Source organism: Ursus maritimus, unplaced genomic scaffold, assembly GCF_017311325.1.
Source record: "Ursus maritimus isolate PB19 unplaced genomic scaffold, ASM1731132v1 scaffold_25, whole genome shotgun sequence".
NCBI lineage: Eukaryota > Metazoa > Chordata > Mammalia > Carnivora > Ursidae > Ursus > Ursus maritimus.
Window position 1 is genome coordinate 24,708,338 of NW_024425008.1, and position 26,530 is coordinate 24,734,867.

At 40.7% G+C, this 26,530-nt stretch overlaps 1 protein-coding gene across 15 annotated transcripts in view; it reads right to left on the reverse strand.

Moving 5' to 3' along the window:
• The window catches only part of TTLL5 (tubulin tyrosine ligase like 5), a 278,708-nt gene that overhangs the window by 77,609 nt on the left and 174,569 nt on the right, over window positions 1–26,530 (reverse strand). For 14 of the 15 annotated variants that reach the window (XM_040641619.1, XM_040641627.1, XM_040641626.1 and 11 more), the window contains one exon: window positions 6,082–6,277. The exons of the other annotated variant lie outside the window; for it this stretch is intronic. In XM_040641619.1, coding sequence (XP_040497553.1) covers window positions 6,082–6,277 — 196 coding nt within the window. The remainder of the gene's footprint in view (window positions 1–6,081; window positions 6,278–26,530) is intronic. 15 annotated transcript variants of the gene reach the window in all.

Here is a 26,530-nt window from a genome sequence, read left to right on the forward strand (position 1 = left end):
CCTTTCTTAAGACATTTCTTTAAGAATCCGAGATACCTGGGAGAATGTCTAGACCTGAGTTTACGTATGTTCAGTAGACCGTCTCTCTTAGGACAGTGTATATGATGAATGGTAGCAGACTAGTTATGATACCTGAAGAGGACTCTTCAAATACAGTTTTATAGGTGTCAGTAAGTACACGTGTGGATGCATGAACTGCAGCTTAAAGTTTATGTAATAATACACACAGATTAATACATACATATGTATGTATACAACATACATGGATGCCTTAATACATCGTCAGGGTGGCAGCTCATAGTATGACAGTCTGGAGGCTGGATGCTACGCCTGCAGCCATACCTGGGTTAAAAACCCAGCTCTTCCATTTATTACTTACGTGGCCCTCAGTAATCACATTAAGTGATTATCTGGTTTTTTGTCTGTAAAATGGGGCTAATAAGAGGACAACTGGGAAGATTCAATGCGATAATAAAAATAAAAGTCCTGTTCAGTGCCTGACACGTGGTAACATCCTGAGAAATGCAATCCTCATGATATGCACAGATATCTATTATCACCTCCTTAGCACACATAAGCAAACTGAGGTCCAGAGAAGTTTGAATAGCCTGTCCCAGGCACGGGCTGGACAGAAGCAAGATTTAAACTGAAGATTAGCTGACGCTAAAGCCTGTCCGAAGGGCCTATTTCCCAAACAGCTAAATGCAGTTTTACATGTATCATTTCACGTGTTTTCAACGTATTTTTATTAGGTAGGAAGAAGAGAGTTTGGCTTGGCAAAATCTACTAAATCAAATGGTTCTAGGAAAATCCATCATCATCATCATCTAGAAGCAAAGTGTTGTATGAGTTCCTGATAAAAGTCAGAAGGAAAACCAAAATGGAACAAAAACCCCAACAAAACAAAACAAATGGGCAGTCGGTTACAACAGGCCAACCTGCTCCAGGAACTTAAGCACTCACACACGAGTTCTTCTTCCTGAACACCCCCCGTCCAATCTTCCTCCCGGACTCTCTGTCAGAGGATATGAAAGACTCCTCCCGCACAGTCGGCCTGTTCGCTTGCTCTCTTTGTGCCACGCTGAGGAGCTAGCCTGTTATTGCTGGCTGCCTGGAAAAGCCCGGGTTCCTCCCCCACAAAACAAACACAGAGCAGCTGAAGGCTTGGAGAAACAGTATTCATTCCTGTAGGGGGGCAGAATTTTTCTAGACACATGCAATGGACTTTTAGGAGCAGTGTAACAAGCCTTGGCTGGGCTTATATGGGAATCCTTTCCACACCTGCGAGGTTGTGCACGGACACACATACCATGAGCAAAAAGCTCATTACATATGGCACTCAACATGTCGCAGCATACTGAAAGCCCCTTCGGTGTGAACCCAGAGCTGCCCACCCCCCACACTTGTTACAGGAACATTAGCTTCTGTTGGCTCTTACTGATCTAGGTCAGTCCGGCAAGAGAGAGCACGGTGGGAAGGGGGAAGTAAAGGACAGAGGGAGTGGAGGGGATGAAAGGAGTTCAGGACACACAGTTTTCTCCTACCTTGAGTTACCGCACTCTGTTCAAAATTAAGTCTACTAAAAATTGAAGGGCTCTGGATAGAGAACAGAACCAGTGAAAAATTAAATGTATTTAAAATCCCCCCCCATTTCCCCTCTGTTGTTAAAAGAAACTTCAGCAATTCTGCCTTAGCCACCAAAATGTCCTTAATTTTTCTGCTTTTTGGGCTTTTTTCAGTCTGGATGAGGCAGAGAAGAGAGTGGGAGGGAAGGAGAGGGGGGCTGGGAGCAGAGGTTTAACAAAGGATCACTTTAACAGAAACTACTGAGTAATCGCTCTGTCCTGGGCCAAGAATAACATCAGCTCAATGTCGGCAATTAGAATCAGGTCAGTTGGGCCTCACAGCCGGTGCGGCCCTCCTCACAGCCCCCCAGCACGGAGGGCTACTCATGCTGATGTCACCAGCAGTCGCTGCTGCCCAACAAAGTCCCCCGACTCAGCTGGAAGAAAAGTTTTTTTATCCTTCTCCTTCGGGGGCAGGACGCCAGAATGAGAAGGAAGCGGGAAGCAATGAGTGTAAACTAGAGAGAAGACACACATTGGCATAGATCAACACGTAACAGATTCATTTCACCACCCGGAGCTGACCAGGATTCTGCCATGTCTCCACCCACCCTGAAACTCAGGCTAAATAAATGAATATACGTAAAGCACCTGGAACAGTGCTTGGGCCACAGTGCTTCCTGAGAGTTGGCTATTACTATTAAAAGCAGAGAGGGAGGAATCTGTCCCATTCCTTATCTCCTGTCCACCATAAAACTTGAATCCTGGGAGCAGTGATTGCTGAGCAGAATGTACCCTGATAAGAAAAATGCGCACGAAGGTTTTCAAGTTTGGAAAACTTATTTATAAGGAGACTGTGGTAGATGGAGCGAACAAGATGGAAACAAAGTTCCTATAAAACAATGATTGCCTGAAATTTTATGAGGGCAACACTAAGTTTTAACATATTCGGTCTCCCTGCCAAAGGACAGAAAACAAATAACCAAAGAGGAGACGTTTCTAACCTCTTTCCCTCTAGCTCAATGGCTCTCAAAAAGTGTGGTCCCCCAAAGAGCAGCACGGGCATCACCCGGGGAAGTTGTTAGAAATGGAAATAATCGAGCCCCATTCCCAAACTGACTAAATCAGAAATGGGGTGGGCTTAGCGATTGGTGTTCTAACAGGCCCCCAAGTGGTTCTGTTGCTCAGAATCAGGGGTCTGCAAACCAGGGCTTGTAAGACAAATGCAGTCTGCCACCGTTTCTAATAAATAAAGTTTCACTGGGAACAGCCACACTCATTCATTTACATATTGTCTATGGCCGTTTCCATTCTACCGTGGCAAAGTTGAGTAGCGGCCACAGAGACTCTATGGCCTAAGAAGCCTTAAGTATTTACTATCTGGCCATTTACAAAAAAAGTTTACTGACCCCTGCTCTGACTTAGAATGATTTCTTCTCTAAAACTGCTGGTTTTACTCATCGGTGTGTAAAAGTGCATTTCCGCTATCAAATGGACTGGATCACACCTATTTCCTTGTACCTCAGTCCCTGGAAATCCTGCCAATGGCTCTGGGTGACTTCCTCTCTGATGCCCATGTTACAGTGCCAGTCTCTTGTTGAGGTGGGTTCAGTACATGACACTTTCTCAATTTATGAGTTCAACGCTAGACAGAGATGAAGATCAAAGCCTCCTCCACATGAATGGTTAGAGATGTCCATTTCCAAACATATCCTGAATCAGAGTTTGCCTTCTTGAAATTAATACCTTCAATAAGCTGGCTACCTAAGTGCAGAAAAGGATGGAGGACTTCCTCTGTGTGTAATGCAAGAAAGGCTGCATGATCTTTCCCAAAAACATTTTTAGGGAATCACTACGAAAGGCACAGTCCATGCACATCATCAATATAATTTGATACACTACAGTGCAATACAATATAAAGCCCCCTTTAATGGCCGGTGACCCACAGGTATCTCTTACGGATGAATGCTAAGTAAATTAGATTTCAATTCCACCCTCAAACAGGCAATTAACCAAATTGTTAGTTATTATCAATGGCTATGTATACTTTAGAAAAATGAATCCAGGGGCGCCTGGGTGGCTCAGTCGTTAAGCGTCTGCCTTCGGCTCAGGGCATGATCCCGGCGTTCTGGGATCGGGCCCCGCATCAGGCTCCTCGGCTATGAGCCTGCTTCTTTCTCTCCCACTCCCCCTGCTTGTGTTTCCTCTCTCGCTGGCTGTTTTTCTCTCTCTGTCAAATGAATAAATAAAATCTTTAAAAAGAAAAAAAAAAAGAAAAATGAATCCAAAACATAAGGAGTTCATCAAAGAAACCTACCTCTATCTATTAACCCAAGGGCAGAAACACAGAGTATGCAAAGCAGGCTTCCATCAACAACGTGGTGATAATTGTAATGGTCAAGTTTAGCACAGCCATAAGGTAAGCTAGAAAAGAGGCTTCAAATCTAGGGGACATTTAAGACCTTATTTGCTATTTTCTTAGTTATAACCTTTTCAAGCTATGAATTTAGTTTCTTTAGCTCTCTCCACAGTCCCAGAACTTCACCCTGACTCATTTTTACCTAAATCAACTATGGATTAGAAGAACATGGAGAAGAAACAAATGATGTTATAAACATATATAAAATTATGATGAATGATTTTCTGTTCCCTCTCCAGGAGACACGAGATAACTCCCTTCTTGGAGATCTAACTCCTCCCTAAGACAGATATTCTGACAGATTCTAAAAAACAGGTTTTCCATATACTTCATAGTTCAGTGAAACTAAACCAGTGTAATCCTCCCTGGAAAAAAAAAAAAAAATCCACACAAGAATAGCAGCACTCTGAATTTTCAAAGGAATGTGAGTCGCTGGAAGCTAATCAAAAGAATGAGGNNNAAAGAGTGAAAATCAGTAAAATGGTCTCTCTCTCCCCCAAACCTCAGTGCCCTATAATCACTTTAAAAATCATCACCATTTCAAGGTATGGAAGCATTAAAAGGGCCCAATTGTCTAGATTCATTAGATCATTGATTATGCTCACAGAAGGGAAAGAAGGCTATTTTTGAGACCTCTCCTGTCCAGGATCTGACTAAGCTGGCATCCTCAAGTACTCTGCATGGGGAGTTCAGAAGTTCACTAGTTGTAAGAAATTCACACAGAACAACAAAAAAAGAAATCTAAGATACACGTTTATATTTACAATTGTGAAAATGCAAACTGCCTATCCCAAAGACTATCGAAATGAAGAAATTCTATGTGATGGAGGGCAGCGTGGTGATCAGAATGAGATGCTACATTCCATGGTTTCTACGCAAGAAGTCTGGATTCTCCTCCAGTAAAAATGACCTACCGAACCACTTCACAACTACCTATACTTACAATTTCCCGTAAATTACACTGAGTTAATACAGAGAGTACACCACCATAGAAAAAGATGAGCATGTATTGAATGAAATCAAAAAAATAAAATGTCTGGACCTGGACAATAGTTAAAAAGATTAAGTAGGGCTAGAGAGCATAACGAGAATTGCTTTATTTAGAGGGAGGGGGAAAAAAATGTTTGGGAAACATTGCCTTAGTCTTTGAGTGAATATTAATTTTGCACAAACTAATGCACACTGTGTACTACATTTGTATGAGCAAATAACAGGAGATCAAACTGATATTTCTTCACGTAACCAAACAAAAGAGCAGCTCATAGAATCAGTACCGATTTAGCTCAAAAGAACATGGAGAACATAGTAATGGATTCTAATGATAACACTGAAATCATGAAGAAAAAGTTAACTCTAAAAAGGCCTGATGTTTTTGTGAAGTCATCCTTTCTCTGTAATTTGGGCCACACTGACACACGAGGACAATTCACTTACACAGCGCCCTCACACATATTCTCAGGAGTTTCTTTCATCGTAGAGACGGTGAACGGGCAACCAGTGTTTCACTAGAGCGTAAATGCCATGACCGCAAGGATTTTCGTGTATACTATTATATTTTTGTGTACATTGTTTTGTGTACTGCGAGCCAGGAGACCAAAAACCAAACTTATGGCCATTTCCTGTGACAAGAACTTGAAACATTATTTATATCTTGAAAACCTTGGTAGGTCACGAAGGATTAATGTGTGCTTACCTACACCAAGTGTGTAAAGATAAGGTAGTAGTACATTTAGAAAAAAAAGTTGCTTCGAATGTTAGCTTTTAGGTAGATGGAAAGTAGACCCTCTGGGAGCTTACTGAACTACCACCATGCAACAGAAAGGGGAAATGTTACAGGAGATTTCCGTAGAGAAATATTCAAATGAAAGAAAATGTCAAAACTGGATCAGTGTTCCCTCCCAGCAAAGCCAACATCGTGGCTTCAGAACATTTCTTGCCTTAGACTTCGATTCTCCATGAATCATCCAAGCCATGGTGGTGCTGGTAAACACTTGGGAAACTACTCCTACCTCTCCCATTGACTTTATTCCCCACCCCTCACCCCCCCTCCCCATAGAAGGAAGATACTAGCATATGGAAAAGCCTTCTCTGAATTACCTGGTGCCGGGCTCGACTCTGGTCCAGAAGCTGCCGGGACTGAAGTTTTTGTTGCTCAAGTTGCTGCAGGGCAAAATGGAGTTGGTAACTGCCCGCTGTGGGGTGATACTTGTGCTGAGGGACCACCCCTGTAGCCTTGCTATACGCGTTGTTCTCTACCTCTCCCTCCCAGGCAAAGCCACCTGTTTGAAGGCTCCTGAAGAGAAAAGAAAGCAGATTTCTTAGAGAGGTTGTATGAACAACCTAAAGGAAGAGAGAGAAATATCACAGATGTTTTCCTTTATAGCTAAACACGGAATTACAAATCTATCTGTGTGATAAAGGATCTGATTCGCCCACTGAACTGTGGCTCTGCGAAGACAAAGTCAGGGTCAGCCCTGCTCTCCATTCTCTTCGTAGCACTTGTCCTGAGGCCTGGCACATGGTCACTGTACAGTAAGTATCTGTTGAAGGTTAAACGATTAGAACAGTCAATTCGGTCCCCTGGGATGGCCACGAGGGCTCTGAGAGGAGCCAGGGAGCTTCAGATGCAGGACGGTAAGTCAAATTTAAGGTAGGAACAGAGCCACAATCATCTTCTCTAACATCAACTTCAAAAGTATAGGGGTGAATTATACAGAATTCGTGGTTTTTCTTAACCACCCATTAGTGAGCTCATGTGTCCCTCATGGGAATAAAACAACTGGTCTGAGAAGATACTTTTTTCATTATTCTATATTTAACCTCAATAGAGTCCCCAGCCGAGCTGCTGTTTAGCCTGCACATATGAGGAAGGTGAAGGGCTGGTGGCCTTTGGGACTGTTCAGTACCCATGCTAGGCTGTTTGTTAAATACTCTGACCTTCTTCCTTGCCCAGATTCCAAAATTTTAGATTCTGGTGACCACGTCTGTGCATATCCCAGCTGAAGTCTTCGTAACTACGGGCCTACACTTGCCCTCTCAGTCCGTTTCTTCCAAGTAGAAAAGTCGCTGTTTATACCACTTCCTACCCATTAGGATGGTGACTATTAAAAACAAAACAAAATAAATGGAAAAAAAACCAAATGCTGGCCAGCATGAGGAAACGCTGGAACTCTCAGGCATTGCTGGTGGGAATGTGAAATGGTGTAGCTCCTGTGGAAAACATTCTGGCAGTTCCTCAAAAAGCTAAACAGAGAAATACCATGTTATCCAGCAATTCCCACCCCCTCCAGGTACATACCCCAAAGAGGGGCCCCGGATACTTGTACACCAATGTTCAGAGCAGCCCTATTCCCAATAGCCAAAAGGTGAAAACATCAACAGGTGAATGGATAAACTGCGGTCCATACATATAATGAAACATTAGCCTTAAACAGGAAAGAAATTCTGACATGTTACAACATAGATGAACCCTGGGGACATCATACTAAGTGAAATAAGTCTATCACAAAAGGACCAATATTGCATGATTTCACTTCTATGAGGTCCCTAGAAGAGTTAGTTCTTAGAGACAGAAAAGTAGAATGGTGGTTGCTGGGGCTGGGGAGACAGGAGAATTGGGAGTTACTGTTTAATGGGTACTGAATTTTTAGTTTGGGATGACAAGAACGTTCTGGAATGGATGGTGGTGATGGCTACACAAACTGTGAATGTACTATTTGCCACTGAATTATATACTTAGAAATGGTAAATTTTAGGTTGTATATATTTCCCCACTGTTTTTAAAAAAGGTCCCCATTAATTTTTAGAAGAGTCTTATCTGGCAGCCCTTTTCTCTTATTTTTGGTTCTCCTCTGGACCGTCTTCAATTACCCTGTGGTGTTTTGTTTTGTTTCCTTTTTGAAGGACAGTGACCTTGTATAAGGAACAAGAAGACTCTCCTAGTGAACAATCTTACACCCAACCTGGTTATTGGGGCTGAAAGAAAGGGAACAGTGCCTAACTGAAGAGAAATATTCATAGTGATTTAAATCATCCTGCTGTTATTTCCTCTACAAATTTCCTTGGACGTTAAGGATCACTTAAGTGGCAGGGATGCAGCAACACTGGAGTAAGGTTATACAGACCTTCCTGAGGCCTGACCTACAGGCCACTGTTATTTATAGCCTGATTCCTAATGATCCCGACAGAGCCCAGACTCCTCTCTCATCTGGGTTCTCCCATAGAGCTTCGTCATTCCAGGGGTCTGCTTTGGTTTCTCTGCCCCTTTCAGAGAGATTTCCAAATACCTAGTTAAGGGAAAGTCTGTGTAATGTATTCTGAAGTCCAAGGATGAAAGGTTTTCTACTCACATAATCTCACCTCTGACAGGTCCCATTCTTGCTCATCGCCTCCCACAGTTTGGCCCCCACAGTTCAGTTGCACAATTACACACTTTTGGCTAATCTTCTCGGAGAACAGTACCAAAAAGCTCAAAGCTTACTTATGGATTTTTCTGAGTATGACATCTGATCTCAGGGATCCCTCAATGTGCATGTGGTTACAGAGTAAAAAAGAGGGCACGTATTGCATGGTGCACTGGGTGTTATACGCAAGTAATGAATCGTGGAACTTCACATCAAAAACTAGGGATGTACTGTATGGTGACTAACATAATATAATAAAAAATATTAAAAAAAAAAAGACAGGCTCTTTCCCAAGGGACTTACAGAGATAGAGAGAAATGACCGAGTAGAAAGAAGTATCTAAAGTATTTAGAAGTATCTAATACGCAAATAAAATGTTCCCATTATTCCACAAAGTGAAGTGTTGAGTGGGAGTCAAAGAGGAGTTATAGGGTGAGGAAAGGAGGGGCCAGAGGAAGCTGTTATCTCTTTTCTCATTAGTGAGGGAAGAGAAAAATTTCATGAAGAGAACGTGCAGGAAACAACCACGCAGCTCGCAGAACTGCACGGCTCTGAGTGGTAGGGAGTGGTGGTGGAGAGAGGCATCCAGGTATAAATGAAGAGAAGGGTGGAGGCAAGAGTGGGCGGATCCAATGAACAAACGAACACAAGAGCAGAGACAGATGGAACAGCAGGAACAGCCTGGCTGAATAACCTTGAGATTTCTGTATCAATTAGGGCAGACATTCGAATTTAGAATGAAACTCTTATTTATGATAACTGTACCGAAAGTCAGAAAATCCATCAATTGTGATTCTACTTCCATTTCTGGCTTGCTTGCTGTAGAAGTTTCTAGCCACAAGTAGCAATCTAGACTCAGGAATTAGATATTAGAGGGTTTCTGTAACTACGTTATAACTATGGTGTCAGAATTCATCTCACTGGCAGGCTAGATTGGTTTTATTTTCTAAAAAGCGGCTTATTAACAGATATTCCCCGGAGATATTTACTTTAATGCCTTCTTGTACATCAGATTAACGAGGCCCTCTTAATACGGAGACGACCAGGGACAGATTCTCAGGTGTGTGTGCACAAAGCAGGGGTCTGTGAGTGTAAGGGGTAGGACGGTGGGTAAGAGAAGGTCATATAAAAGACTACGGATAAGAGGTCTGTTCATCCAGCTGCACACATAGTGAACAGACCGGAATATCACAAACTTTTATAGTAAAAGCTGTTTTTAGGGGCGCCTGGGTGGCGCAGTCGTTAAGAGTCTGCCTTCGGCTCAGGGCGTGATCCCAGCGTTCTGGGATCGAGTCCCACGTCAGGCTCTTCCACTGGGAGCCTGCTTCTTCCTCTCCCACTCCCCCTGCTTGTGTTCCCTCTCTGGCTGGCTGTCTCTCTCTGTTAAATAAATAAAATCTTTAAAAAAAAAAAAAAAAAGCTGTTTTTAATCTCATCAGTAACCTAAGCCCAGTCTCCAAATCATGGAAGAAAGTTTCTCAAGACAGTAGAAACCTTCCCCAGAGGCAGGAATTTTTACAGTGCACTCTTGGGTGGGGACAGGAGTGCTCAGCTGTGTAAGGCAACGTGGTGAGTGCCGTGAGAAACTTGCTTGCTCTGAGTGACAGTGGTGGTACTCAGGCCGTGGTATCTCACAACTAAAGCACAAACCTCTGGGGTTTGTCATATGCAAGTTCTACGATGACTGACTTAGAGAAAGTCAGGTGCACTCTCATTTGGGCCTTACCTGAGATTACATATCTCCATATTCCCTTCTCTGGCATCTAACAGTTTCCATTTCCAGCCAAAATCCATCCTGAACCTCGATTCATTGTAGTCTCCTAGTAATACATTTTCTACTCCCATCAAAATTTTGAGCTTTAATTATTCTCTCTAGTTTTTATGTTATTCTTTCCTCAATATTAAAATATAATATTGTCCATATTCTCTGCAAATAACTTCTAAGAGTTTTATATTATTTCTAGAACAGAGTAGAGAGAGCCAAGAAAGAAAAAAAAAAGTAGAGAGCTGCGGAAATGCTCAGAATGTCTAATAGTTGACTCAAATTCCAAGATTCAAAGTGAACTATGCTGTATTTTGCCTTTACTACGGATGTAGCCAATAGGCAACAATATGGCAAGTTTTTCTGAACATCACCTTCTCTTATTAGCTGTTCATTTAGAACTTCATCTCACTTTCTACATTACACTGTGGCATGGCAGGGCTAAACGTTTCTCCACAACTGCCCTTCCTATATGGCACAGCCCCCAAACTCCAGCCAATACATCCTTTCTCCTTTGCTTTAATATCTGTTCCATCAAATGGATGTTGGTTGTAAGGAACTTGGAGGCACTGGTTTTTGTATGATGCACTGGTTTTTAGCAAAGCAAATCTTACCAGGCAATTGCACTCTCCATGAAGATAGGCCTTCAGATTTTCTGAGACTGTTGTGATGTCACAAGAGTGCAGGGTAAGAATGAGGCACAGGGATGTGGCAGTCGTACAGAGTGTGATCCCACAGTCCATGTCCCCAGCCTCCTCCACCCAATCCCAGCAAGACTTGAGCTACCACGTGTAGGGAGGGTTGGGAAGTGTGTGGGTGTAGATACTAAGGTCACCAGAGGTTGCATTTTCTTTGTCTATAAATTCTCATCCGAAAGTAGTCATAGCACCCAGGAAGCGTTGCAAAGGAGCTGCAGATGCTGCACGTCCCACAGGTGAGAGAAGGGCTCCGGCGAGCAGAACAAAGCAGTGTGGGCCGGAGGTAGGAAGCTCTGAGATCAGGCAGGCATCAGGCGGGCGGGGGGGGGGGACGGGACTTCTCTTGGCTTTAGGGGATGTTTCCAACGACAAAATTAGAGTGATTCCTCATGGAATGTTGTGTGTCCCATTCCCAGTGCCTCCCAGGGCAGCTGGGATTGGGCCATATTCACAAAGACCACACAGGGAAGAAGAGAAGAAAGCAAGGAAGGGTCCTCTCCACTGGGGCCTTCATTGCACTAACTTCTCTGGGCTTCAACTGTTCTCATCTGTGAAATGGGGATTCGTTAATAAGTATCTATTTCAAGAGCTGCGGGGGTTCAAGAGCTAACAGAAGTGAAAGTACTGGCACGCAGGAAAGGCTCCAACAATCTATCACCACCACGAATACTACTACTATTACTATTCTTCCCCAGACCAAACAATTGCATTTCACTGCTGCCCTACAGGCCTTTGAGGTGGTATACAGAAAACATAAACTCAGTCATTCACCATCAGAGGATTCTGTGTTGCCAAGTTAGCACAATCCAGCCATCAGCACAGTATTAGTTGTGAAGTCAAGAAGGGCTCCAGTTCACTAAAAAGAAAAGCTCTGCCTGAACAGTATCCTCTAAAGGGTTGCTATAATTGTGTTACAACTGCTAGGACAGGTTATCTGGAAAGGGACGAATCTGCCTCCTCTTCAATCCACTGAAGAGTGGAGGGAGCAGAGGCACATCCTTCCATCTTTTTACGCATTCAGTTTTCTGCTCAAATCTACTTTCTGCTCCTCCATCAGAGCTGATGGTTCCTGCCTTCTAGTCCTTACTGGCGATCTCAGAGAAAGGACTGTTTATACTCCTTCCTGTCCTAACATCCTCCCCAAGGTCCTTCAGCCTGGCCTCCTTCCATATAAATGCGGTGGCTTCCTTTTTCTGTTCTGGAGGGGGCTCCATGGAAAGTCAGAGTGAGCTGCACAGACCTCTGGGACTCTCCTTCAAAACTCCTGAGCCCAAAGGGGAGTCCTCTTCTCCACTCTCAGAAATAATGAACTAGAACTCTCTTGGTTTTCATGTTGCTCCCTCATTCTCCATCCTGGATGTTACCTCTCCTGTAGTTATATCAGAGGCAAAGCCCAAAAAATATTTTAAAAGCATCTGTTGGACTGCTGCTTCTGAGCAAGCCGTAGAAAGTTTTAAGAGACAGTCATTCCTACCTTAACACAAAGAACAAGCTGAATAGCTGCTAAATCATACTTACTTCAAACCCAACAACATGCTGAGGACATGCAGAAACCTTAAAGAATAAAATTCCAGCTTTCAGCCAGGATGGACCCCTGGGAGGAGGAGGTATCTGCCACAGATAAGGGTTAAAGCACAACCACCTAATTTTTGACAAATTCAACACCTGCACGGGGGGGATGGTAGCATATATTAGACTCCTTGAAGCCCAGCCACAGAGTGAGTCTGTGGCCACCCATCAATTCTTTCACTAAGTGCATGGAGAGACTGGAGGCTGGGGCCAGGGCAGGAGACCGACCCAAGTCCCTTTTGGAGAAACTGTGTACATTATTCTTTGACCTTCACCAAAACTCAACAAGCAGTAGTCTAAAAGTTAGTTGTAACACAGAATCAAACCAATGAACTTTTCATACTCTTTTGGTTTATCTTGCACTTTGAATGGAACTTTTTACTTATACAAGATTTTGTAATATCATGCATTAGCCTTTAGGAATACTGCTTTCACTGAGTAAATGTAGGCCTTCCAAAAGTTGACACATTTCATTATACAATATGAAAAAACCAAATGTGTTAATATTACTCAATCACATCAGAAAAGTCTTCAAGTATTAGGAAGCTATCAATTCCATAATGGTGGATACAAGTTTTCCATAATTCTAATTTTTATGTGAAAGCTAGAATTTTATCGTAGACAACAGATATCGTCAGTTGTTTTCCTTAAAGTGCCAGGCTTACTGTTTATTTTTGAGAAAATATCTGCCAAACACCTATATCTGAATAACCAGAGTTCACCTATCAGTTGTTTAATGAAAAAAGCGGCTAGTTTGGACTGTAACTCAGTCACACAAGTGCTTTCCCTTAGATGACAATCACATAGTACACAGAAGTGCTCTCTATGTACATCCTATTTTGTCAGACCAAACATTAAAAAGATATGTGATCCAGAGTTGAGATTTCATCATTATTATTGCATCACAAGGATTTTCTTCGGTAGCACTGGCATTTCTCTTGTAACTACAAATGCTCTGGTGGTAAAGATGACAATGATTACTACTACAGTTTGGTGCCACGGCCTTGATTTTTACTAAGGCACGAGGAGTTTTACAAAAACACCATTGTTTTTGCACCATGTGCAAACGTCACCATAGTGAAAAAGGCAAAACATGTCTTAGCGCGACTATGAAAAACATTTTGACCCTACTGGCTTCCTCAAAGGGTCTTGAGGGTGATCCCTCCCCTCCAGCCCCCAGAATAGACTTTGTGAACCACAAACCTGTCGCAATAGAGCCTGGGGACAGGGGAGAAGAGAGCAGGATTGGAAAAGGACTCCTTGGCTACCCAAAAAGCTGACATGCAGGATGAAAAGCAGACACCTCACATGATTCAGAAAACTGACCACATGACTGTAAAGCATAAAAGGGTCTTTAGAATCTTACTGGTGCTCCCATTCTGCTCTCAAAACATCTGAAGCCAGAGGTGAACTGGAATCTCGCTACAGTTGCAACAAAGTCCAGACCCAGCTTAATTATCAATTAGACCAGATCAACCTCTTCTCCTCCTGCCCCCCCCTCCACACATTAGCAGCCTGAGAAAAGGATAAGCATGTCTTTTCTGGGGGGGTGGAAGGGCAAATAATACTTTGACTTACTTAAGACTTTGATTTTATATAAAATGTCTAGCATACAATTAATAATTATAAAAGTCATGCGGAAGCAAGAAAATGTGACCCATGAGAGAAAACAGTCAATAGAAGGGCACTGAGAGATGGCACAAATGTTGGACTTACCAGACATGGACTTCAAAATAGCCATGATAAATACGTAAAACGGTCTAGTGTAAAAGGTGGGAAACATGTATAAACGGATGGGGAATTTTAATAGAGATGAAATTTATTTAAAAAAAGAACCAAACAAGCATTCTAGAAATGAAAAAATATAAAATCAGAAATGAGGAATTTTTTCAAAATGCTTAATAGCAGACTGAACACAAGAGAAGACAGTATGTAACATATAAAATTGGAATCCCAGAAAGTGAGAGAACAGGGCAGAAGAAATCTTTAAAGAGATAGAGGCTGAGAATTTCCAAAGCTGCTAGAAGACATTAATTTACAAACCTAGGTAGCTCAACAATCCCAAGCAGGGTAAGTACAAAGAAATCTACACCCAGGCACATCAAGTCAAATTGCTGACAACTAAAAATAAAGAAAAAAAATCTTAAAAGTAGCCAGGGTGATGGGGTGCTGGTTCCAGTTGTAGAAACATTACCCACAAGGGAACGACAATGCAAATGGTTGCATTGTTGACTTATCATCAGAAAACAATGGATAGATATTTTAACGTGCTGGGAGGGGGGAGCAAAAACCAACAAAAAAACAGCCAATACAGACTTAAACATTTAAACAACACTCTCTACCCGCTCAGTCTATTTGACAATTATGTAAAACTATACCCAGTAACTTTAGAATACTCATTCTTTTCAAGTGCACCTGGAGCATTCACCAAGATAGTCCAAATGCTGGGCCATAATAAATCCCAATAAAAATCAAAGGATCAAAATCCAGGGTATAATCTGACTAGAATGTTATTAAATTAAAAATCAGTAATAATATATCCAGAAAATTCCAAAATATCTGGAAATCAAACAACACACTTCTAAATAATCTATGACTCAAGGAAGAAATCACAAGGCAAATTTAAAAGTGTATCCAACTGAACAGTAATGAAAACACAATCAAACAAAATCAAAGAGAGTACTTAAACAGAAATTTATAGTCTTAAATGTCTATTAGAAATGTATAAAATTAACAATCAAGCTTCTATCTTAAGAAGCTAGAAAAAAGCACGTTAAACAGTAAGTAGAATAAAAAACAGAATAATAATAAAAGCAGAAATCAATACAGTAATGAAACAAGGATGCCATCAGACTGAGGTGGCTCTAAGCCTTGGCAGCCTATGCAAACAAACCAAAACCTAAGCCAGCGTCAAGGCACTCAAATCTGAGAAAATGATATTTAAGAACAATCAATCACAAACAGCTCACGAGGCTTTCCCAAATAAGGCAACTACTTAAGCTGTAGTCAATCAAGATATTTCCTGCATTAAAAAAAAAAAAAAAAAAAAAAAAAGCCTTGCCCATAGTTCCTGCTGGTAGATTGTTCCTAGCCATTTTCAGTTTGTCACGGCCCAATTAAAATCAATGTTTGCTCCAGTGAACTCTTCCAAATCTTAATGTACTTCAGTTTATTTTTTAAAGCAATGGAATAGAAAATAGGCAAACAGAGAATATCAACAAAATCAAAGGTGGCTATTTGAAAAGATTTTAAAAGTTCATAAGTTCCAAGCAAGCTGATCACAAAGAAAAAAAGGATATAAATTATTAATATCAGGAATGAAGAAGAACATCATAGAGTCCATAGATATCAAAAGTACAATATAATAGTATGAATAACTCTATGCCAAACGTCAACAACTTAGATAAAAGGAAGAAATCCTTGGAAGTACAACTTATTAAAAGTGACACAATGAGAGAAAGTCTAAATAGCTCTCTCGATATAAATATGCATATAAAGAAATTAAACTTGTAATCAGAAACCTTATTACCAAGAAAAGTTTAAGCCCAGATGGTTTCAATGAATTCTATCAAGCTTTTAAAGAAGAAATAATTCTACTCTTTCACAAAATCTTTCAGAAATAAAGAAGAGAAGGGAAAATTTCACAGCTCATTTTATGTTAACAGAAAACATGACAAAGACATTCTAAGAAAATTACAGATCAATATGCCCAATGAACATATACACAAAAGGCTTTAACAAAATATTAGCAAATAAAACCAATCAATCTATATCTATCTTCTATATAAAAAAAATACCTCCTATAAAAATTAAGATCATATGTCATTGCCAAGTGATATATACCACAGGAATAATTTAAGATTCAAAAATCAATCATGTAATTCACCAGTTTAAAAGAATAAAGAAGAAAATCATAATAGAACATTATTAGATGGTATAATGCATTGGACAAAATGCAACACCCATTCATGACAGAAACTCTTAGTAAACTAGGAAGAGAAAGTATAATAATCTAATAAAGTATATCTAATAATATATAATAAAGTACATCTATAAAAAGTCTATGGTTAACAATCATACCTATTGGTGAAACACTGAACTCTTTTCCTCTAAGAGCAGGAATAAAGGAAGGATGTTTTCTCTCATCACTTCTATTCAAAATGAGTAATGGAATACACAGCCAGTGTCATAAGACAAGAAAAAAAAAACTGCCATTATTCATAGACATGATTGTTTACATAGAAAACCCTATGAATTTTATAAAAACACTGGTAGTAAGGTTGCAGAAATCAAGGTCCATAAACAAAATGCAATTATATTTTTACATGCCAATAATACACATAGTAAAATGAAATTTTAGAATGCAATTTATAAGCTCATAAAAACACACCAAATATCTAGAAATAAATATACTAGAAAATGTGTAAGATATCTACACTGTATTTATGAACATTAATGAGAAATATTAAACAAAATCTAAATAAATATATAGATATACCATGTTGATCCACTGGAAGACTCAATATTGTTAAGCTATTTATTCTAGGAGAGGGAGTTAAGATGGTGGAGGAGTAGGGAACCCCTTTTTCAGCCGGTCCCCTGAGTCGAGCTGGATAGGTACCAGACCAGCCTGAACATCCACGGAATCAGCCTGAGACGCAGGAAGGTACATCTGGATCTCTACAAATGAACATCTCCAGCGCTGAGTATTGAGGTACGAAGCGGGGAGCCGTGAAACCGCCAAAGATATCGGAAGATAAACGGAAGGGGGAGGGAGCTGCTGTGTTCGGGCAGCGGGAAGCGGTAGCCACCTGCACAGGGGAGCGGGCGGACTCGCGGACCGGCACCCCTGAGAGAGCAGACTGGGACCGTGAGCGGGGAACGCGTGACACCAGACTGAATCGGAGCTCCAGAGCTCTGGAGCAGCTCCGGTGTGCTCACTGGAACCAGACTGAGACCGGGAGCTCCGGAGCGCACGAGGCGGCTGGCGGTGTTAGAAACACAAAGGACAGAGACGCGCTGGCCCTGGAAGTGAGGGCTGGGACGCCGGGTGTGGGGCGCACATCCCGGGACGCTGCAGGGTTGAGCAGCACCAACAGAAGCAGAGTTGAAGTGGCCAGAACATCAGTGGAGAACGGTCCGCGATCCCTCTGTTCTGAGACAGAGGCTGAGATTCGGCCGCTGCTGCTCTGACTCTCAGAAGAGGCACAGAAACCACCAGGGAAAGCCGCCAGAGAACAAAAGCTTGGAAATACTGACTCACAGTGTGCCCATCCCCATCCGCCCTCACAGGGGACACAGAGACTCTACCCAAACACGGTTGCCTGAGTATCGGCGCGGCAAGCCCCTCCCCCAGAAGGCAGGCTGAAAAATCAAGAAGCCCACATCCCTAAGATCCCTATAAAGCAAGGGCGCACGGCCTGGGTCCCGTTCAATAATTTTGGCTCTGGACAACCCCGCACCACTCGTCATCAGAATGACGAGAAGGAGAAATCCTCCTCAGCAAAGAAAAGACAATGAGTCTGTGGCCTCTGCCACAGAACTAATGGATATGGATATAACCAAATTATCAGAAATGGAATTCAGAGTAACAATGGTCAAGACGATGTGTAGACTTGAAAAAAGTATTAACGAAAATGTTAATGAGAATATGGAATCTCTAAGGGTGGAAATGAGAGCGAACCTGGCAGAAATTAAAAATTCTACGAGCCAAATGCAGTCAAAACTAGAGGCTCTGATGGCCAGGGTGAATGAGGCAGAAGAACGTATCAGTGAACTGGAGGATGGGTTAGTAGAAGAAAAAGCTAAAATAGAATCTGGACTCAAAAAAATCCACGCTCAGGAATGTAGGTTACAGGAGATTACTGACTCAATGAAACGTTCCAATGTCAGAATCATCGGCATCCCCGAGGAGGTGGAGAAAAACAGAGGTCTAGAAGAGATATTTGAACAAATTGTAGCTGAAAACTTCCCTAATCTAGCAAGGGAAACAAACATCCATGTCCAAGAGGCAGAGAGGACCCCTCCCAAGCTCAGCCACGACAAACCTACGCCACGTCACGTCATAGTGCAATTCGCAAATATTAGATCCAAGGATACAGTATTGAAAGCGGCCAGGGCAAAGAAATTTCTCACGTACCAAGGCAAAGGCATCAGAATTACGTCAGACCTGTCTACACAGACCTGAAATGAGAGAAAGGGCTGGGGGAGCATTTTTAAAGCTCTTTCAGAGAAAAACATGCAGCCAAGGATCATTTATCCAGCAAGGCTGTCATTCAGAATTGATGGAGAAATAAAGACATTCCAGAATCGCCAGTCACTAACCAATTTTGTAACCACGAAACCAGCCCTACAGGAGATATTACGGGGGGTTCTATAAAAGTAAAAAGGCCCCAAGAGTGATACAGAACAGAAAGTCACAGCCAATACAAACAAAGACTTTACTGGCAACATGGCAACATTAAAATCATATCTCTCAGTAATCAGTCTTAATGTAAATGGTTTGAACCATCCCATAAAACGCCACAGGGTTGCAGATTGGATAAAAAGAAATGACCCATCCATTTGCTGTCTACAAGAGACTCATTTCGAACCCAAAGATGCATTCAGACTGAGAGTAAGGGGATGGAGTACCATCTTTCACGCAAATGGACCTCAAAAGAAAGCTGGGGTAGCAATTCTCATATCAGATAAATTGGATTTTAAACTACAGACTATAGTTAGAGATGCAGAAGGGCACTATATTATTCTTAAAGGAAGTATTCAACAATTGGATATGACAATTATGAATATATATGCCCCCAACAGGGGAGCAGCAAGATACACAAGCCAACTCTTAACCAGAATAAAGAGACATATAAATAAAAATAAAAATACATTAATAGTAGGGGACCTCAACACTCCACTCTCAGAAATAGACAGAACACCCTGGCAAAAACTAAGCAAAGAATCAAAGGCTTTGAATGCCATACTCGACGAGTTGGACCTCATAGATATATATAGAACACTACACCCCAGAACCAAAGAATACTCATTCTATTCTAATGCCCATGGAACATTCTCAAGAATAGACCATGTTCTGGGACACAAAACAGGTCTCAACCGATACCAAAAGATTGAAATTATCCCCTGCATATTCTCAGACCACAACGCTCTGAAATTGGAACTCAACCACAAGGAAAAATTTGGAAGAAACTCAAACACTTGGAGACTAAGAACCATCCTGCTCAGGAATGACTCGATAAACCAGGAAATCAAAAATCAAATTAAACAATTTATGGAGACCAATGAGAATGAAAATACAACAGTCCAAAACCTATGGGATACTGCAAAGGCAGTCCTAAGGGGGAAATACATAGCCATCCAAGCCTCACTCAAAAGAATAGAAAAATCTAAAATGCAGTTTTTATATTCTCACCTCAAGAAGCTGGAACAGCAACAGAGGGACAGGCCTAATCCACGCACGAGGAAGCAGTTGACCAAAATTAGAGCTGAAATCAATCAAGCAGAAACCAGAAGTACAGTAGAGCAGATCAACAGGACTAGAAGCTGGTTCTTTGAGAGAATCAATAAAATTGACAGACCACTGGCAAGACTTATCCAAAAGAAAAGAGAAAGGACCCAGATTATTAAAATTATGAATGAAAAAGGAGAGGTCACGACGAACACCATTGAAATTGGAAGGATTATTAGAAATTTTTATCAACAGCTATATGCCAATAAACTAAGCAATCTGGAAGAGATGGAATCCTTCCTGGAAACCTATAAACTACCAAGATTGAAACAGGAAGAAATTGATTTCTTAAACAGGCCAATTAATTATGAAGAAATTGAGTCAGTGATAAACAACCTTCCAAATAACAAAACTCCAGGCCTGGATGGTTTTCCTGGGGAATTCTACCAAACATTCAAAGAAGAAATAATACCTATTCTCCTAAAGCTATTTCAAAAAATAGAAACAGAAGGAAAGCTACCAAACTCATTCTATGAGGCCAATATTACCTTGATCCCCAAACCAGGCAAAGACCCCATCAAAAAGGAGAATTACAGACCATTTTCCCTAATGAATATGGATGCCAAAATCCTCAACAAGATCCTGGTTAATAGAATCCAACCGTACATTAAAAGGATTATCCATCATGACCAAGTGGGATTCATCCCTGGGATGCAAGCGTGGTTCAACTTCACAAATTGATCTGTGTCTTAGATTTTATCTAGAAAGAAAAATTCAGAAATCATATGATTCTCTCAATAGATGCAGAAAAAGCATTTGACAAAATACAGCATCCTTTCCTGATTAAAACTCTTCAGAGTGTAGGGATAGAGGGTACATTCCTCAATCTCATAAAAACCATCTATGAAAAGCCTACAGCAAATATCATTCTCAATGGGGAAAAGCTGGAAGCCTTTCCCTTAAGATCAGGAACTCGACAAGGATGCCCACTCTCGCCACTATTATTCAACATAGTACTAGAAGTCCTTGCAACAGCAATCAGACGACAAAAAGGGATCAAAGGTATTCAAATCGGCAAAGAAGAAGTCAAAATGTCTCTCTTTGCAGATGACATGATACTCTATATGGAAAACCCAAAAGAAGCCACTCCCAAACTATTAGAAGTTATAGAGCAATTCAGTAACGTGGCGGGATACAAAATCAATGCTCAGAAATCAGTTGCATTTCTATACACGAATAACGAGACCGAAGAAAGAGAAATTAGGGAATCCATCCCATTTACAATAGCACCAAAAACCATACGTTACCTTGGAATTAACTTAACCAGAGACGTAAAGGACCTATATTCTAGAAACTATAAATCACTCTTGAAAGACATTGAGGAAGACATAAAAAGATGGAAAGATATTCCATGCTCATGGATCGGAAGAATTAACATAGTTAAAATGTCCATGCTACCCAGAGCAATCTACACTTTCAATGCTATCCCGATCAAAATACCGAGGACATTTTTCAAAGAACTGGAACAAATAGTCCTTAAATTTGTATGGAAACAGAAAAGGCCCCGAATCTCCAAGGAACTGTTGAAAAGGAAAAACAAAGCTGGGGGCATCACAATGCCGGATTTCGAGCTGTACTACAAAGCTGTGATCACAAAGACAGCATGGTACTGGCACAAAAACAGACACATAGACCAATGGAACAGAATAGAGAGCCCAGAAATGGACCCTCGGCTCTTTGGGCAACTAATATTTGATAAAGCAGGAAAAAACATCCGGTGGGAAAAAGACAGTCTCTTCAATAAATGGTGCTGGGAAAATTGGACAGCTACATGCAAAAGAATGAAACTTGACCACTATCTCACACCATACACAAAAATAAACTCCAAATGGATGAAAGACCTCGATCTGAGACAGGAATCCATAAAAATTCTAGAGGAGAACATAGGCAGCAACCTCTACGACATCGGCCAAAGCAACCTTTTTCATGACACATCCCCAAAGGCAAGAGAAACAAAAGATAAAATGAATTTATGGGACTTCATCAAGATTAAAAGTTTCTGCACAGCCAAGGAAACAGTCAGAAAAACTAAGAGGCAGCCCACGGAATGGGAGAATATATTTGCAAATGACACTACAGATAAAGGACTGGTATCCAAGATCTACAAAGAACTTCTCAAACTCAATACACGAGAAACAAATAAACAAATCAAAAAATGGGCAGAAGATATGAACAGACACTTTTCCAATGAAGACATACAAATGGCTAACAGACACATGAAAAAATGTTCAAAATCATTAGCCATCAGGGAAATTCAAATCAAAACCACACTAAGATACTGCCTTAAGCCAGTTAGAATGGCAAAAATTGACAAGGCAAGAAACAACAATTGCTGGAGAGGATGTGGAGAAAGGGGATCCCTCCTACATTGTTGGTGGGAATGCAAGTTGGTACAGCCACTCTGGAAAACAGCGTGGAGGTCGCTTAAAAAGTTAAAAATTGAGCTACCCTATGACCCAGCCATTGCACTACTGGGTATTTACCCCAAAGATACAGACGTAGTGAAGAGAAGGGCCATATGCACCCCAATGTTCATAGCAGCATTGTCCACAATAGCTAAATCGTGGAAGGAGCCGAGATGCCCTTCAACAGATGGCTGGATTAAGAAGTTGTGGTCCATATATACAATGGAATATTACTCAGGTATCAGAAAGAACGAGTTCTCAACATTTGCTGCAACATGGACGGCACTGGAGGAGATAATGCTAAGTGAAATAAGTCAAGCAGAGAAAGACAATTATCATATGATTTCTCTCATCTATGGAACATATGAACTAGGAAGATCGGTAGGGGAAGAAAGGGATAAAGAAGGGGGGGTAATCAGAAGGGGGAATGAAGCATGAGAGACTATGGACTCTGAGAAATAAACTGAGGGCTTCAGAGGGGAGAGGGGTGGGGGAATGGGATTGACTGGTGATGGGTAGTAAGGAGGGCACGTATTGCATGGTGCACTGGGTGTTATACGCAACTAATGAACCATCGAACTTTACATCAGAAACCAGGGATGTACTGTACGGTGACTAACATAATATAATAAAAAAACATTAAAAAAAGATTTATTCTATATTTCAGATACTGTTTTTCTTAGTTCTGCTATTTCCATTTGGAATCTGTCTTAAGATTTTCTCTTTGAGTCACTGAAGCATATTTTCCTTTACATCGTTGTTCATAGTTATAATAGCCACTTTAAAATACTTTCTATTAATTCCAACATCTGAGCCTTAAGCCTGACTGGCCCCACCTTTTATTCTAAGAAAGGGTCATATTTTCTTGTTTTTTCATATGTCAAATAATTTCATATTGTATGCTGGACATGTGAAATGTTATAGACACTGGATTGTATTATATTGCTCCAAAGACCATGTGTGTGTTTTAAGCAGGCAATTAACTTAGCTGAACTCCTACTGCAATTCTTTCTTTCCTTCACTGGGCTGTGGCTCAGATCTATGTTCTGTTCTTTAAGCTTTAACTGTGTAGTTTGGAGTATACCTCCCTCTTTCTGGTTGCCTTATTGCCAGGGTTCTCCTCTTATTCGCCAACAGGCGTGCTTGTCCTGAACTCCATCCTCTGGTTTGTCAACCCAGTGACTCTGGATTTCTACATAAGTTCTAATAACAAACTGTGACCCGCCCTCAGGTTCAAAGGCAATAAATAAGAGACAAGGACAAAGCTCATGTCTCGCAGTTCCCTTCCTCCAAATGTTCATTTTCTTCTTCCAAATACTGGCTTCTCTAGAGTGTACCGGCTTTTGTTTACCTTTCACTGCCTTCAGGTAGTTGTATTGTGTATTTTATCCACTGGGCTGATTGGATAAAAACTTAATCAGCCACTACCAGAACCGGAAACCACCCCCAACTGACCCACATCAGTACAATCACAATAAAAATCCCAGTAGGCTTTGCCGTTACTGAAGAAACTGACCAGTTGATTTTAAAATTTATATGGAAAAGTCAAAAAATCTAAAATAGTCAAAACAATTTTGAAAGGGGAGACTTATATTACCTGATTTCCAGGCCACTATAGAACTACCACAATCTAGATAGTATAGCATAGGCATAAAAGTAAACAAACAGATCAATGACACAGAATAAAGAGCTCAGAAATAGACCCATACATTTACAGCTGATTTTTGACCAAGGTGCTAAGCAAATTCAATGGGGAAAAGAACTTTTTTTAACAAATGGTGCTAAAACAACTGGATATCCATATGAAAAAAAAAATGAACCTCAACCTCTACTTTGTTCCATACACAAAAATAAATCTGAGTTGGATCACAGACCCCTAAACCTAAAAGCCTCTAAAAGAAAATATGAGAATGTCTTTGTAAGCCTGTCATAGGGAAGGACACAAAGAGCTCTAATCGTAAATGAAAAGAATTGATAAACTTTATTAAAATTAAACATTTCTGCTCATCAAAAGATTTCACTAAGAAAATGAACAGGCAAGCCATGCTCTGAAGAAAAATATTTACAATACATATATGTGAGAAAGGATTCCTAACTGATAATATGTAATGAAGTTCCATCATTAGCTACTGACTTCAACAATAAAATGACAACCTAGTTTAAAAATATATAAAATATTTGAATACTTCATAAAAATACACATACGAATGGACAATAAAACAAGAAAAAGCACGTAAAAAGTTCTCAGTATCAGTAGTCGTCAGGAAAATGAAAATAGCATTTTACATCTATTAAAATGGCTAAGATCAAACAGATAACAATACCAAGTGTTGGTAAACATGTGAGTGACTAGAATTCTCACACATTGCTGATGGGAGTGTAAACTGGTACAATCGTTTTAGAAAACTATCTTGTCAGTTTCTTATATATTAGAACGTATTTATATGACTTAACAATTTTCCTAAGTATACACCCAAAAGAAGTAAAAACATACAGTTATGAAAAATAAGTTGTATAAGAATTCTCATTGAGTTTGTATTCACTGAGACCAATTAAAATACTGAGACCAATCCGAATGTCCATTAGCAAAAAAATGGATAAATAAATGTGGGAATATTCACATAGAATACTACTCAACAGTACAAAAGAAGGAACCACGGATATAAGCAACAATATAGATGAATCTCTGAAACACTTTGTTGAAGGAAAGAAGCCAGATACAAAAGAATCTTGTATGATTCCACCTATATGAGATCCAGGAATAGGCAAAACTATATTTACACACCCATGTTCATAACATAACAGCTAAAATGTGAGAGCAACCCAAGTGTCCACTAAGGATGAATGGATAAACAAAATGTGGTACATAACTGAATGAAATATCATTCAGCCTTAAAGGAAGGAAACTCTGCCACATGCTACAACATGGATGGACCGTAAGAGCATTATGCTAAGTAAAAGAGAACAGTCACAAAAAGGCAAATTCTGCAGGATTCCACTTATGTGAGGTACTTAGAGGAGTCAAAATCATAGAGACAGAAAGTGTAATAGTGGTTGCAGGGACTGGGGTGGGGTAAGAAGGGGAGGTCCTGGTTAATGGGTACAATTTTCAGTTCTATGAGATGAACAGAGTCATGGCAATGGATGGTAGTGATGGTCGTACAAGAACGTGAATGGATTTAATATCACTCTACTGTACACGTAAAAATGGTTTGTAAAGTCTATGTCATGTGCATTTTACCATGATAAGAAAAAGTTAAAAAAAAGATTAGGCAAAACTAATCTATCATAAGAGAAGTCAAAAGAGCGAGTACTGAGGGAGGAGGACTACTGACTGGGAAGAGACAAAGGGAATTTCAAGTGTGATGGAGACGCTCCACATCTTGTGTTGAGTGGGGGTTACGTGGCTATATAAAGTTGTCAAAACTCACTGAATCGAATACTTAAGATCCATGTGCTTTATGTAAATTTTACCTCAGCTGAAAAAAGACATTTTTTTTATCTTTCATGAAAAATCTAATTATTAGCATTTCCCATTCTGTGTAAGTGTTACATCTCGATTCTTGACTTCCCTGATTTTTGTGGTAAAATTACTTTTCCTCTTCATGCACGTTGCAATACTGGGATCCCATGCAAAGGTACATGCCTAAATAGTTCTCTCATTTCAGTGGCATTCAACTCCCATGAGTAAATAATCCACAAAATAAATCCAACCCATCTAAGGGACCCTGTTCCTAGGGACTAGCAAGAAGAAAAAGACCTGCTCCCAAAGAGCTCCAGATCTGGAGGAAGAAATGTGCTTGTGAAGGTGAGCCCACAAGGAAGAGGAGGAGGTGGGAGAAAGTCAGGAACGGCAGGACTCTGGAATAGGTGGCATTTCCAGACGCATTCAAAGCCGAGGAGGCACACTGCAGGGCAGAGTCAAGGGGAGCCAGCCTACGTGGTAATGTGAGGGAGGAAAATCACAGCAGCCCCTGTAGGATCCAATAAGCTGGCGGAAGATCTGGGGAAGTGAGGGGAATGTAAGCAGAGTGGCAATAATGATGGTAAATGAGCAGTCTGGACAAAAGGCAGAAAGAAATGCTGGCTCAGAAAAACTAAGCCTGAAGATATATTATGAGATTAGAAGTAATATGTACTTTGAAGGGAGTCAAGGGGTCAGTGACAGTTAAGTTTAGCATTAAAATTGCATGGTG